The sequence below is a fragment of the Ahaetulla prasina genome, chromosome 1 (genome assembly GCF_028640845.1).
Source record: "Ahaetulla prasina isolate Xishuangbanna chromosome 1, ASM2864084v1, whole genome shotgun sequence".
Taxonomy (NCBI): Eukaryota; Metazoa; Chordata; class Lepidosauria; order Squamata; family Colubridae; genus Ahaetulla; species Ahaetulla prasina.
In genome coordinates, this window is record NC_080539.1 from 350575677 (window position 1) to 350591200 (window position 15524).

The 15524-nt window shown below is 39.0% G+C and overlaps 1 protein-coding gene across 1 annotated transcript in view; it reads left to right on the top strand.

Moving 5' to 3' along the window:
- Window positions 1–14168, top strand: part of LOC131187944 (maestro heat-like repeat-containing protein family member 2B) — a 68531-nt gene extending 54363 nt beyond the window's left edge. The window contains exons 30-38 of the mRNA XM_058162779.1: window positions 1514–1625; window positions 3376–3522; window positions 3937–4110; window positions 4695–4850; window positions 5970–6101; window positions 8083–8188; window positions 8496–8561; window positions 12955–13127; window positions 14106–14168. Coding sequence (XP_058018762.1) covers window positions 1514–1625; window positions 3376–3522; window positions 3937–4110; window positions 4695–4850; window positions 5970–6101; window positions 8083–8188; window positions 8496–8561; window positions 12955–13127; window positions 14106–14168 — 1129 coding nt within the window. The remainder of the gene's footprint in view (window positions 1–1513; window positions 1626–3375; window positions 3523–3936; window positions 4111–4694; window positions 4851–5969; window positions 6102–8082; window positions 8189–8495; window positions 8562–12954; window positions 13128–14105) is intronic.
- Window positions 14169–15524: the final 1356 nt, after the last annotated feature.

Sequence of the window (15524 nt, forward strand, 5' to 3'; positions counted from 1 at the left end):
CCGCCTACCAGCCATTTGGAAACCCGCTCTTATTGACAAACGAGTCCCTAACACAAGGAATGACACCAGACCCACACTCACGAGGTCCATACAGGATGTCACCACCACACATCCACCCAGAAAGCAGACCCAAACCCACACTGATCAGGAAGCACGACCAAGGACCAGAAGCCAGACCGCAGCTGCAACATTAGCCATTTCAAACCCCTCCAATCCATACATTCAGCAGACTGACACCCACTATGAAGATGTAGCACGACCACGAACGCGAAGCCAAATAACAGCAATGCAGCTCACCAGCTCAAATCCCCCTGCAACTCAGACTAATCTGAGCACAACCAAGCCCCCACCCAAACAGGACACACCCCCAGCCAATCAGAGCACAAAAAAACCCCATCCAATCAGAGCACAGCCAAGCTCCCACCCAATCAGTTCAAACCCCCACTAGCAGTTAAAAAGGAAGAAACAGCTGCAATCACACATTGTTCCCAGAAGCACGAAGCTGAAGCCTGAAGATGACGAATGAGACTTCGTTGAAACGTCGCCAAGACACTTCCAATTTTACGTGGGAGAAAATCCGAATAATCAAAGACCTACATAGATAGATAGATAGATACTTTTTTACCCTGAAAATAAGACCCAACTGGAAAATAAGTCCTGGCAGGATTTTTCAGGATGTTCGTAATATAAGCCCTACTCTCAAAATAAGCCCCAGTTAAGACTGTCAGCCAGATGGATGCATGTAGCACCATATTATTATATACGACCCGGTTTTATTTTCAGGGAAACACAATGGATGGATGGATGGATGGATGGATGGATGGATGGATGGATGGATGGATGGATGGATGGATGGATGGATGGATGGATGGATGGATGGATGGATGGATGGATGGATGGATGGATGGATGGATGGATGGATAGATAGATAGATAGATAGATAGATAGATAGATAGATAGATAGACAGACAGACAGACAGACAGACAGACAGACAGACAGACAGAGACACAGAGAGAGATACATACATACATTGGTGCTCTCTAACCGTGGTTGTTTCCTTACAGAAACATCTTCTTTCCCAACCACTGTGATCTCCTTCCTTCCATTACAATGAAAGAAAAGTAAAGAGGGTAGCCACGTCATCATCCGATTCTTTTTTCCCCTCTTTTCTCAAATTGGTCTTCATTCTGTCCCTGTATTAGCAAATATAAAAGGAATACAACACATGCATACCATTTGCATATCCTTGGAAACTCCAGAACACCTTCCGAAACTAAACAACACTCATACCAATGGAGAAGGAGAACATAGTGGTGGCTCTACAGTTGAGTTGCAAATAGTAAATAAGTTTCACAGAAAGGAAGGGAAGCTGCAAGGCAAGGGAGAGGCAGCAAATTAACAAGGAGTAGTAATCCAATTTTTACAGTGGGAGGTCTTATCATATATGGACTAAATGAGTTCCGTTTTTGAACTTGGCCCATATCACTTAATCAGTCTGTCTTTACTTTTCAGTTGTTTGTTTCAGAGTAGACTTCTTCACTACAAAACTATTCAGAATATCTTACCATGGATAAATTCAGACTCCCAAAAGCTCCGACTAACAGGAACTGCCTTCTTGACAGAAGTAAGGCTTAGGACCTAGAATGCTGAGCGCCTTAAAGGGTTGGAGACAAATTAGCATGAGAGAGGCCCTTTAATGTTTGTTTGTTTGTTTGTTTTAATTAGTTAGTTTGTTAGTTAGTTAGTTAATCAAATTTATGTAGCCACCCATCTCACATGAAGTGATTCTGGGCAGCATGCAACATTAAAATAAAACAACAATATAAAACAGTCATTATAAAAACAATTATCATAAAAACAACCATTATACAAAAATAGACAAATCATTTTTTAAAAAAAATAAAATATTATTTGTAATTTATACAAGTCATAAATGGAGGCCAAACAATAAATCACCTACATATTTTCTCCACAGCTTTGAAGGCCCACAAAAAAGGGTGAGACCATTTTTTCCTCACCATTTTAAACATGGATATTAGAGCAGGAAGTCTCTAATTATCTATGTAATATTTTTTAATTTATTATTTTTTACTGTTTTTATTTTATCATTTGTTATATTTTATTTATGGTCACCATGATACAAAAAAGATGCTGAGACCCTAGAAAGTGTGCAGAGAAGAGCAACAAAGATGATAAAGGAGTCTGGAGGGTAAATTGCACAATAACTAGTTAAAAGAACTAGGTATGTCTAGCCTAATGAAGAGAAGGATTAAGGGGTGACATGATAGTCGTCTTCCAGTATCTGAGGGGCTGTCACAGAGAAGACAAGATTGATTTATTTTCCAAAGCACCAAAAGGCATGACAAAAAGCAATGGGTGAAAGCTTATCAAAGAGAAATCCAATCTAGAACTAAGGAGAAATTTCATGACAATGAGAACAATTTTTCGGAGTATAAGACACACCTTTTTCCCCAAGAAAGAGGGTGAAAATCTGGATGCATCTTATACTCCAAATGTAACCCCACCCAGCTTCTCAAACGGAGATTTTAGAGGCTGAAAAAAGCATCAGAAACAAAGCTTCAGAAAAGAAGCCCCCAGAAAAGAAGCCCCCAAACAGAGCTTCCGAGGCTTTTTTTTCTGAAGCTCTGTTTCAGAGGCTTTCAGAGGCAGAAATAAAAGTTTTTTCTGAAATGGAGTTTCAGAAATTTCAAAGGCAGAAAAAAAAGCAAGGCACAGAGCTCACAACCAATGAACCTGTTGCTAAAATTCACCTCTGGGAAAAGCTGATTGGGGGGTAATCCGGGAGGCCAATCCACCAGCCAATCAGCTTTGTTCTTATTTTCCTCCCCAAAAACTAAGGTGCATCTTATACGCTGAAAAATACGGTAATCAATGGATTACCGTATTTTTTACCTTACCTCCTGGAGTTGCGCATGCTCCATCACTGGAGGTTTTCAAGAATGGACTAGACAACCATTTGTCCAGAATGGTATAGGATCCCCTGCCTTGAGTAGGAAGTTAGACTAGAAGACCTTCAAGTCCATTCCAGCCCTATGATCCTATGTCCTCAACTCTTCCAAACTTTAGCAAGAAACTGACCAAAATTCAGCACGAAATTTGGTGGCGTGTATTAGGCTTGATTTGTGCTCTGCCCCTATATATTTTGTTTTTTGATAAAGAGTTCCTCTTCAACAAAATCTAAAATTGCACTATTAATATTATTAGAGCAGTGGGTTTTATCAGTTTTGACTTATTTATATTTTATCCTAGCCTGTTAGCTACTTTCATTGCCCCGTGGATAGATGAATTGGGGGGGGGGGGAATGAAATTACCTAATGTTGGAGTATGATATGAAACACATTGATTTACTGTAGGTGATTCAAGATCCCATCTTGATAGAAAAACTGCAGATAAAATCTCTCCTTCCAACCATGATGCTAAGAGCTGGAGACTGGGATCCTGGCATCCGTCAGATGGCAATCCGCAGTCTTGGGAACCTTCTCCTTGTGGCTCCTGAGAAGGTCAGCTGTTGCCTGTTGAGGTTGTGTAAAATGTATGAAGTATGTTGAAGACAGTCACACGCTCTTGCCCCTTCAGTAAAGTAGATCTAGAATCAGACACTGGACTGTTGACTAGGAAAAATGGGCACGGAAGGTGCTATTGCCTGCACATGGACAGGGTTCACACTATGTAGATTGCACAACTAATAACTTAAGCATGTGATTTAAATCCAACCATTGTGATTTGGAAATCACAGTTTGGAACAGTGAACTCAAACAACTATAGTTACTCAACAAACTAAACAAATCATGGTTTCGTATGATATACAGTATCAGCCTGATTATGGTGTCTGCCTTGATAGTTCCCACATATGTGCTATAAAAACGTTTTCTACGGGTATACTCACAATTATCTTCTTACCTGTATCCTTACAGGTGAAAGGACAGAAGAGGACCATTGTAGCGGTCCTCATTGGAGCTTTGTATGATGAAAAATTGGTTCTGGAGAGTCTCAGGTTGCTTGCTCTGATTTTTCCACGCCTGAAGGGGAAAGATGTGGGTTTCCTATTTAAGGACATTTCTCTGAAGACCACATCATACTTGGCAGATGTAAGCATAGGATAGAGCTCCTGTTTAGGAACTGCTGAGGGCCAAGACCTATACTCAGTATATAGGCATGGTCCTAAGGAGGTTGTTTGTTCAGTCTTAACAAATAACAGGCTTAAAAGATACTGAAAATTGTTTCTCACAAATTGCTCAGCATACATAGGATAATGTCCAAGCAGCTGTGCCATCTGAGTAAGATTTGGGAGTAAATATCCAAGGCCCTACTTAACTTAATTAATGTTCCATACCTCAACACAACAAATTGTTTCCCTACACATTGATGTACACAAAAGAAAGTTCATTATCATTAAAGGGGAGAGGCTATTAGGACTGCTAAATTCAAAGTGAAATTTCATAATTGCGCAATTGATAGTTTTACCCTTCATGAATGGATCTAATTCCCATTTGAAGCCACCTGTTGTCAACTGTTACTATGGTAACTAATGCCACAATTTAAGATTTTTCAGGGTTGATATGTGAACCCCCATGTGGTTTTCAGACTGAGCCCAACGTATTTTCTGCAGCAATATTACAAACCAGGAAGTCTAAGCTTATGGAAAAAATTGTCTTTTTTTTTCTGGCTACAGGACAATGCTGACCTGCGTGAGGCTGCACTATGTCTCTTTGGCATCCTGGCTGCTTGGACAAAATTTAGATACAAAAGATTTTTTACTATCCATGCCAGAAGGAATTTGGTGTCCCTTCTAATACACCAGCGTGATCCCAGTCCCAGAGTATCTGAGGTAAGTTCCAGAGTAAATTTTTTATTTGATAATCCTTGAACATGAAAAGAACTAAAAAGTTTGTTATATCTCATTGAAGACTGCATAGACTTTGACTGTAACTCTCACCTCAGTGTGGCTGAGTTCCAATCCTGATTTTTACCCCTGTCAATCATAGCAATACCCTGCTAATTCAGGCCAGGGCTCATTTTAGCCTTGCATTTTGATTGTATTATACTCAACCACCAGCTCCCACATGGCACATAAGCAGCATGTGGAGATATAACCCCATCTCATTATTACTCCCCTACAACTGGTATTTTATGGCAGACCTTGTTGTGCAATTCAGCTTTAGTTTAAGCAAATTATGGTTTGTTTAGCTGTATGAACACAATAATTAAACTGCTATTCTTGAAGTTTCATAAAAATTTGGAAAAAGGAAAAACAAAAAGACCCACACAGAAGAAATGTTAGCTAAAATATTAATTTGCATGGAAATGGACAGACTGACCTTGGAACTTAAAGATAAAGAATGAATCAGAGCATTATGAAATCTGGAACAAATTTTATTATTGGCTGGAAAGGAGGAGAAATGCTGGGATATAGGACCATTGACGAGTAAAATGCTTGGAAGTTTTTATGCTAATTTGTTATGATAGATACGATTGAATATATGATTGAAATAACCTATATGGATGAAAAAATATATGTATTCGAAATGTGATAATTAGTGTAAATATATATAGAGATAAGTGTATCAATTATATGACAAAATTTGATGAAAATGTTTAAACCGGAGATGTCACGCTATGTCCTCTGTTTTTAATTTGTATTATAAATAAAAAACTTTTTAAAACATATTTGGAAATATTTGGGCTAAAAAGAAGGTAGTCCTGGAATTTTGCAGGGGCCTTTTCCCCCCACAAAAGCCAGCACCACTCAGTCTTCCCCGACTTTGGAGAACATATTCTGAAACTGTTGGGCTAGACTAAGGAGAAGTAGTGAGTTGGATAAAGATAAGAGTCACTCTGAGAGATGGGTTGTATCTAAGTTTGTCAAATGAATAAATAACAAGTTATTCATAATTTAAAATGCTAAAATTACACATGATTTGTATAAGAATACCGCTATCTTTTTTAGGCATGCAGGACGGCTTTTCTGCAGTGCGTGACATTTTTAGTGAGAAGGAAAGTAAGAATCTACATTGAAGAACTTTACCATACCACTAATTTAACTCTTCCAAATCTACATGCTCATGTATGCAGGCAGATGGTAAGAGAGAGATATCCTTGAATTAGCATACTCTAAAAACAGGATAATTTTTGAAGTTGGCACTATGGTCCTTCAGCAAATCTGTACTGAAAACAGTTTCTTTGCTTCCATATGCTTGCCACCTTTTTTAAGGAATTACAAAATAATGTCTCACTTTATCCACTTAGAAGCAAAAGAAACATTTACTAGTACTGTACAGCAAGGGTGGGCCAACCCAAACAGGGTTTCATTTAGTCTCTTTCAGCATCTCCATAGTGACTTTGGAAATCTGGTTTTTTGATGAGAGGATTGGGAAACTAGAAGCAGACAAATATATTACATCTTTCCCATAGGTTTAACATATCTTTTTATTGATTACATAATTATATCAAATTTGGAAATGATGCAATGGGTGGAGGATAACAAACACCATAGAATCTCATTGATAAGATTCAGTAGATCTTAACCCACAGGAACAATGGGAAGAATCTAGTACCTGTAAAATGAACTTAACAGGGCAAATGCTATTTTTTCCATTTGGTAGGAAAAAAATCAACAGCATGAGTAGAGAAGGAGGGGGATCATATTGGTTACCAATAAATGAATCACAATCTGATCATGAACCAAGAATGTGCCGTACAATTGCTACAAATTCAATCCCAGATTGCATCAACAGACATGTCCGTTGGAGGCAGGGGTGGGCTGCTGGAGGTTCGCAGGGGTTCGGGAGAACCTCTAGCTAAGATTCTGTGCAGTTTGGAGAACCCACAAATCCCACTCCTGTCTGGCCCCGTTCACCCCACCCCTCCCCTCCCAAGAGTCTCCACTCGACCCGTTTTGGATGCAGGTAAGTGCAGGGCACATGTGGAGGCTTGGAGAGGGCAAAAAACAGGCCTACCGGAAGTTCGGGAAGGCTGGAAACGGGCCTGTTTCCGGCCTCCAGAGGGCCTCTGGAGCCTTGGGGGGCATTTTTGCCCTCCTGGAGGCTCAAAGAAAGCCTCTGGAGCTGGGGAGGGAAAAAATGCTCCCCCACCATGGTGCAGGAGGCTGACTAGGCCACACCCATCATGACCACGCCCACCCAGCAACCAGGCAGAAAACTCTTCGCTAAAATTTTTGAAGCCCACCCCTGGTTGGAGGTTATTGGCTATCTTGAACCAGAAACAGAGAAGACTTAATGGAAATGTAATAGCTGTCTTTGAATATCTGAAGGGCTGTTAATTTGATTTTCAAAATTGACTGGAGCAAAAAAAATGCTTATAAAAGCATTTAAAATGATCAAGTGGATTAATTTTGCATCTAATTTGGAGAGTCATTCAATCAGACCGTGCTCAGATCAAATCTCCAAAATAAATAAATATTTGCATAATTATTATCTGTACTTTTTGAGATGATATTTTTATTTTAACCCTACTGCCACATAGAGCAATATAATTTTCCTTGAAGTAGATTGGCCAGAACTGCAAATACAGTAATCTGGTATGAGACAATCTGTTCCATGGTAAGGTATAAATCACCCCAAGCTTTTAAATAAGAAAATAGGAATAGTCTGATTATTATTATCTGAAAAATGAAGAGTCCTGGAGAATACAGCAGTTAGAGTTAGACTGTTCTATATCAAATCCTATCAATCAATGTAAGTATCTATATTATATTATTTTAAACCACCTAGAATAGAATAACTTAGGTGAGGTGGGCAGTGTAGAAATGTGATAGATAAATAAACAATTTATAATATAATATATATAATTTTAAAGAGATAGATATTTAGTAGTGGAAAATCTTTTTAAAAAATATGTTTTATAAAATATGGTTACAAAAAGTTACAGAAATCATGTTCAGGAATAATAATGTACAGGAATAATACAGGAAAAATATGGTAACACCATAGTGGGATGTGTTTAACCATGGCTTCAGTGAAGAAAGACTTCATGTTTCAGCTTTATGTTGGCCTTTGTTGCTGCAATAAATAAAATGCAATTTTATTCTTGGTAAAATTTAGGTTGAAAATACCAACCCAGAAATGAGGAAAGAACTGTTGAAAAAGACAATGATCTATTTCCAAAGCAACTGGGAGGAGATCCAGATTAGAGCTCTTGAATTAACAGGTAAGAGACAAGGCCTGGTAAGATCTAGGGTGCTTCAGCAAAGTTCATAAAATCAGTAGAAGGAGAAATTGAAATAAAAATGAGATGTGCCACAGTGTGAGAATTTTTAGGGGACCACATTTTTAAAAATATATGCTATTGGTTTATTTTAACAATTCTTCCATGCAGGTTTATGGTTAAGTTGCTAAAGGGGGGGGGGTCCCAGAGATTGGTGGCATTATTGTTCTTACCGCAGTACTTCTTAAATGTTTTAAAAGATTGAAATATATTTAAAATTTCTTTACCTTCCCTTTTTCTTTCCCTTCAGAAATCATTCTGGAAAGCATGCAGCTAGCAGACCTGGATGAACCAATTAAGCAAGTTCTGCTGACTTGTAAGCAATATGGATGGATGGATGGATGGATGGATGGATGGATGGATGGATGGATGGATGGATGAATATATATACACACCTGAGTTTATCGTTTCCAAGGAGATCAGCATTAGATGTATTCAAGAAGGTTAATAGAATAACAGAATAACAGACTTGGAAGGGACCTTGGAGGTCTTCTAGTCCAATCCCCTGCTTAAGCAGAAGACCCTGTATCATTTCAGACAAATGATTATCCAATCTCTTCTTAAAAGCCTCCGGTGTTGGAGCACCCACAACTTCTGGAGGCAAAGTGTTCCACTGGTTAATTATTTTAACTGTCAGGAAATTGCTCCTTAGTTCTAGGTTGCTTCTCTCCTTGACTAGTTTCCATCCATTGCTTCTTGTCCTGCCTTCAGGTCCTTGGAGAATAGGGTGACCCTCTCTTCTTTGTGGCAGCCCCTTAGATATTGGAATACTGCTATCATATCACCTTTAGTCCTTCTTTTCATCAAAGTAGACATTTTTTATTGGCAGTTATAATTATAGAAATAGAGAGTTGCCTTGATGTTTGGCATTGACCTGAATCTTTTGAGATCTTCACACAAGTGGTTCTTAAAGCATGTATGCTTTTTCTGAGACATGGACAGTGATTATCGGCATCAATGCAATGCTCATAACTCAGAGTCACTGGGAGTTGGGCAATATGCAAATTCAAGAAACCCAATGCTGGTTTCTTTTGAGATCTATTATTTTTCTTCTTCATTGGTATTATAAAAGTGCAGTCTAGCACAATACCAATGAAGAAGAAAAATAATAGATCTCAAAAGAAACCAGCATGGATGCATAAAGAACTATCTGACAAATTGAAAGACAAAAAGGACAAATATAAAAAGTGGAAAGAGGGGCAAATAACTAAGGCAGAATATCAGCAAATAGCCCGAGCCTGTAAAGATGAAGTGAGGAAAGCTAAGGCTCACAATGAACAAAGGCTAGCGACAAAAGTAAAAAATAACAAAAAAAGCTTCTTCCAACATGTTAAAAACAAGAAAAAAGTCAAGGAAACAATTGGCCCATTGCTGGGAGAAAGTGGCAAGAAGATGACAAGCAACAGGGAGAAAGCAGATCTACTTAACTCATATTTTGCATCTGTCTTTACACAAAAGGAAAAAACAATCCAACCTATCAAAAACAGCACTACAAAAAACAGATTAGAAACACAAGTTAAAATAGGGAAGAAAATGGTAAGTGAACACCTGTCTACCCTAGACGAGTTCAAATCACCAGGACCGGATGGATTACACCCCAAGGTTCTGAAGGAACTGGCAGACGTGATCTCAGAACCACTGAACTATATCTTTCAAAGATCCTGGAGCACAGGGGAGCTGCCAGAGGACTGGAAAAGAGCTGATGTAGTTCCCATCTTCAAAAAAGGGAAAAAAACAGATCCAGGAAACTACAGACCTATCAGCCTGACCTCAATACCGGGGAAGATAATCAAGCAATGAATCACCAAACACCTAGAAGCAAACAAAATAATAACCAAAAGCCAACATGGGTTTGTCAAAAACAGATCATGCCAGACTAATCTTATTACATTCTTTGACAAAATGACAAGATTAGTAGACCAGAGGAATGCTGTCGATATAATTTACTTGGACTTCAGTAAAGCATTTGATAAAGTAGACCATAACCTACTACTAGATAAAGTAGAAAAATGTGGGTTAGACAGCACCACCACCAGATGGATTCGTAACTGGCTGACCAACCGCACTCAACGTGTAGTCCTCAACGGAACTACATCCACATGGAGGAAAGTATGCAGTGGAGTACCCCAAGGCTCTGTTTTAGGCCCAGTACTCTTCAACATCTTCATCAATGACTTGGACGAGGGGATAGATGGGGAACTCATCAAATTTGCAGATGACACCAAGCTGGCAGGAATAGCCAACACTCCAGAAGATAGGCTCAAGTTACAGAAAGATCTTGACAGACTTGAACATTGGGCGCTATCTAACAAAATGAAATTCAACAGTGAAAAAAGTAAGGTTCTACATTTAGGCCAAAAAAACAAAATGCACCAGTACCATATATGTGGTACCTTGCTCAATAGTAGTACCTGTGAGAGGGATCTTGGAGTCCTAGTGGATAACCATTTAGATATGAGCCAGCAGTGTGCAGCAGCTGCTAAAAAAGCCAACACAGTTCTGGGCTGCATAAACAGAGGGATAGAATCAAGATCACGTGAAGTGTTAGTGCCACTTTATAATGCCTTGGTAAGGCCACACTTGGAATATTGCATCCAGTTTTGGTCGCCACGATGTAAAAAAGATGTTGAGACTCTAGAAAGAGTGCAGAGAAGAGCAACAAAGATGATTAGGGGACTGGAGGCTAAAACATATGAAGAACGGTTGCAGGAACTGGGTATGTCTAGTTTAATAAAAAGAAGGACTAGGGGAGACATGATAGCAGTGTTCCAATATCTCAGGGGTTGCCACAAAGAAGAGGGAGTCGGGCTGTTCTCCAAAGCACCTGAGGGTAGAACAAGAAGCAATGGGTGGAAACTGATCAAGGAAAGAAGCAACTTAGAACTAAGGAGAAATTTCCTGACAGTTAGAACAATTAATAAGTGGAACGACTTGCCTGCAGAAGTTGTGAATCCTCCAACATTGGAAATTTTTAAGAAAATGTTGGATAACCATCTGACTGAGATGGTGTAGGGTTTTCTGCCTGGGCAGGTGGTTGGACTAGAAGGCCTCCAAGGTACCTTCCAACTCTGTTGTTATATTAATTCAATTCAATAACATTCAATAAATCAAAATCTCATTATTTTGAGCCAGATCCATTTTTTTAAAAAAAAATTTTTTGGTGATGTAGACATGGCAAAAGCAAATCTGGAACCTCACAGGCAAAGGACAGAATCCAGATAGATTTGCATATAACGTTGGCCCAGGTCCATTCAGAATTAAACCGTGATCTTTGGCCAAGTGTTTGGCATGGCAAAATGGTACAATAAATATTTTAAAACGAGTCACTGTCATTTTGTGGTGTTCTCACACAAAGAATGAGGGAAAGGTGAGGTTTTTTTAAAAAAAGAAAGAAATACATGAAAAGCTGAAGGACATTCTCACCCATTTTTGGCTCTCTGCTGCCCATTTAGGTTTAGTCATAACCAATATTCATACTTCCTAGAAAATTTGATTCAGATTGCATAGGCTGGGGTCATTTGTTATCTCTTACGTTAATTCTTGAGTCCTTGAGTGGCGCAGGCTGCTAAACAGCCTGTTATTAACAACAGCTGCCTGCAATTATTGCAGGTTCAAGTCCCACCAGGCCCAAGGTTGACTCAGCCTTCCATCCTTTATAAGGTAGGTAAAATGAGGACCCAGATTGCTGGGGGCAATAAGTTGACTTTGTATATAATATACAAATAGGATGAAGACTATTGCTTAACATAGTGTAAGCCGCCCTGAGTCTTCGGAGAAGGGCGGGGTATAAATGTAAATAATAATAAAAAATTCATTTCATTGATGTTTAGAGCTGTGTGATGCAGTGGTTAGAGTGCAGTACTGCAAGCTACGTCTGCTGATCACTGGCTGCCTGCAATTTGGCAGATCGAATCTCATCAGGCTCAAGGTTGACTCAGCCTTCCGAGGTCGGTAAAATGACGACCCAGATTGTTGGGAGCAATATGCTAACTCTGTAAACCGCTTAGAGAGGGCTTTAAAAGCACTGTGAAGCGGTATATATAAGTCTAAGTGCTATTGCTAAGTTGCACAATAAAGGGAGGATAAGACCACATATGAATAACCCTTTGCTCTCCTCAGTCAGAGATTTCAAAAGACATACTATAAATAATGTGGTTGCTCTTTTAAGCCTGAGCAAATATTTTCCGGGTCCCCTTCTCATGAGTGATATAAGTGATAAACTTTTGCCTGATTGCCTAAATGAGTCTCAATGTATATAAGAGCTATGGTGGTACAGTGGTTAGAATGCAGTATTGTGGGCTAACTCTGCCCGCTGCCAGGAGCTCGACCCTGATCAGCTCAACGTTGACTCAGTCTTCCATCCTTTCAAGGTAAAACGAGGACCCAGATTATTGGGGGCAACTTGCTCACTCTGTAAATCACTTACAATGTGCTGTAAAGCACTAAGAAGTGGTATATAAGTTTAAGTGCTACTGCTAAGTGCTATGTGTGTAAATGTCTGTGTAAATAAAATAAATGTCTAGGTTTTCATGAAGCCAACAGGAGGCTCCTGCTCACAAAATCTTTCAGCTTTAGACATTCAGTGCTTATTTTCAAGATCACAATGAAAGAGTTGACATGTCATCTTAAGATAGAACAAATATTTGCCATATTTCTCACATGGTTGAAGATCTGTTCCATTGATACCATTCACCTGTTCCTTCTTTCAGCTCTTGTCAGGCTTCAGAAAAACACTAGCTATGGTTTCAATGAACATTTAGATGTGCTCCAGGCGAGTGCCGTTGTGAAAGCTTATATTATCCAAAAGTGGGGAGAAGATCTGTCTAGAACAGAATCCTTCATCAGTGGAAGCAATGGAATCCAAAAATCTAATCTGTCTTCTGTAAGTCAACTTGGAGCAACTTTAGATACCGTACCAGTCTAGGACTTGTATGAGTAATTTTTCTCCTGTGAGTATGGCTGTCGCATTAAGATGAATAAATTACTCCCTTTTGCTTGGTTAATTGGCAAATACTAAGCACTTTCCCTCTCTGTTTTCAACTCATTGTCCCTCTCAGATTCTTGTAATAAATACAATAAAAGAAGCCATGTCACAAAAGCTGGTTTTTGCTTTGACTTCACTCCCTAAAACTGTTTTAGGGTGAGTTTTTTTTACTTGTTTTCCATACATTTTTTAAGACTCTGCAGGAAAAGCTGGTACCAGTCATTGAGTTGTCAAAAGAAAAAAGAAACAGAAGGTTGAGATTTACAACAGCTAAAATAGAATAGTTAAAGCAATCACACAATACATTGGCATGAAAGACAGGACCAAAATGCCTGATAGAAGGCAAATTGTGATCATATATGTATGAAGGTAAAGGGAGTAACATCAGACTTTCCTACAGAAATGTAGTAAATAAATCAGTGGTGAGGACAGTAAGAAAATGATGTGACATCTTAAAACAGGGGTGTCCAACCTTGGCAACTTGGTTGCCAAGGTTGCCTTGGTTATTAAACTGACTTCAACTCCCAGAATTTCTTTGTCAGTCATGCTGGTGTGGGAATTCTGGGAGTTGAAATCCACAAATGTTAAGGTTGCCAAGGTTGGACACACCTGTCCTAAAGCTCTGAAAGGGAGATTCTCTCAGAAGAAATGTATAATAGATTCTTGGCCTATCAGGGCTCAGTCGACCAATGGGTTTTCTTCTTTTTTCAGCTCCCTTTCTTCACCCAACACTGCCCTACAGAGATCAATAAAGTATTAAGAATCAGTAAAGGATGATAAAAATCAAGCAACAATTTAATATTGGTTTGGGAAGTTTTCTAAGAACTGGCTCACATCCCTGCTTGCTTTTCTCTCCTTTTCTGTTCCCTATCTTAGATTAGCATGCTGAATTTTATAAATGTGTGCCAGTCTGAGAGCCAGTTTTTGTGTAGTGGCTAAGGAATCAAGCTAGAAAGCTAGAGACTGCAAGTTATAATCCCAATTTAGGCACAGAGCCAGCAGGGTGAAATTAGGCCAGTTCTTCTTTCTCAGCCCTAGAAAAGAGGCAATGGCAAACCACTTCTGAAATCTTGCCAAGAAAATGGCAGAAACCTGTCTAGGCATTTGCCAGGAGATAAATGAGCAGGAAACTGGTGGTGCTCATTCCACAGGCAAGAGATTATCAGTTCCTTAGTAATAGTGATCAATCCAACAGGCATGAAATTGATGGTCTCCAATCAAAGGGCAGAAGATCATCAGTCCCTCTTTGATAAGAATTACGCTAGACAACATGACTCTGATGTAGGACAAAGGACTTTCCCTTAGGAAATGGCATCTGTGAAGACTGATAAACATTCAGCAGAACACTTGCTTGTTTGAAGTGGGTTCATGACTTCTGGGCTACATGCAGTTATATCTATTGCCTAACTAATCTTCATTTGCCCATATTTTTTTTGTCTTTTAATGACCCTGTAATCCCTTGCATTGGGGTGGAACTGGGGCAACTGAATGGAGATTAGTGTTTACTGGCTGGATGCCCTTCCTGTTGCCAATGCAGAGTTTGCAGCAGATAATTACTCATAGTGCCCAGAGAGAGAAATATCTGCTGCTACTTAGGATTGAACTCACAGCCTTCTGATTGTGAGGTGAGAGCTCCACCTCTAGACCACTGCACCATTCTAATCTTCATCTGCCCATGCCTAAATTAAATCCTAATTCCAATGGCTCCAAGATTCAAAACAAAGCTAATCCCTAATATCATTAATCATTGTAAAGTATGTAGAAGATTTTGCCATCTATTTTATTAGCGCCCAGTTATTCTTTACAGCAACACAAACATTAATATCAAATAAAGCTTAGAAACATTTATACTTCTCCAATAAAAAAGTTTAAATCCCTTGCATTTGAAAAGCTAATAAAATAGATGGACAAACCGGGAGTTTTAAACAAGATTTAAATTGGGCAAAGTTAATTTTAAAATCTTCATTTGGGATGTATACACAAATCTTTCACTTGTGAAAGAAAAGCAGGGTGATTTACATTTAAAATAAAAGGTATTTGGGGCAATTTAAATTTCTGGATGAGAGTCTCCAACTTTGATGCCAGTGGGTACAATTTGAAAATCTGAGAATGTATTCTGTAAACTCCATACAGTCCTATCGGGCTTTCAACATATAATGTTCACTCCTATATTAATAGTTCTCCTTATCATAGAACCTGAGGATTAGAAGAGATCTTGAAGACCTTCAATTTCAATCACCTGCCTTGAACAGGAATTCTCATATTTTCCCAAATGGTTTTCTAAGCTTCACTTGA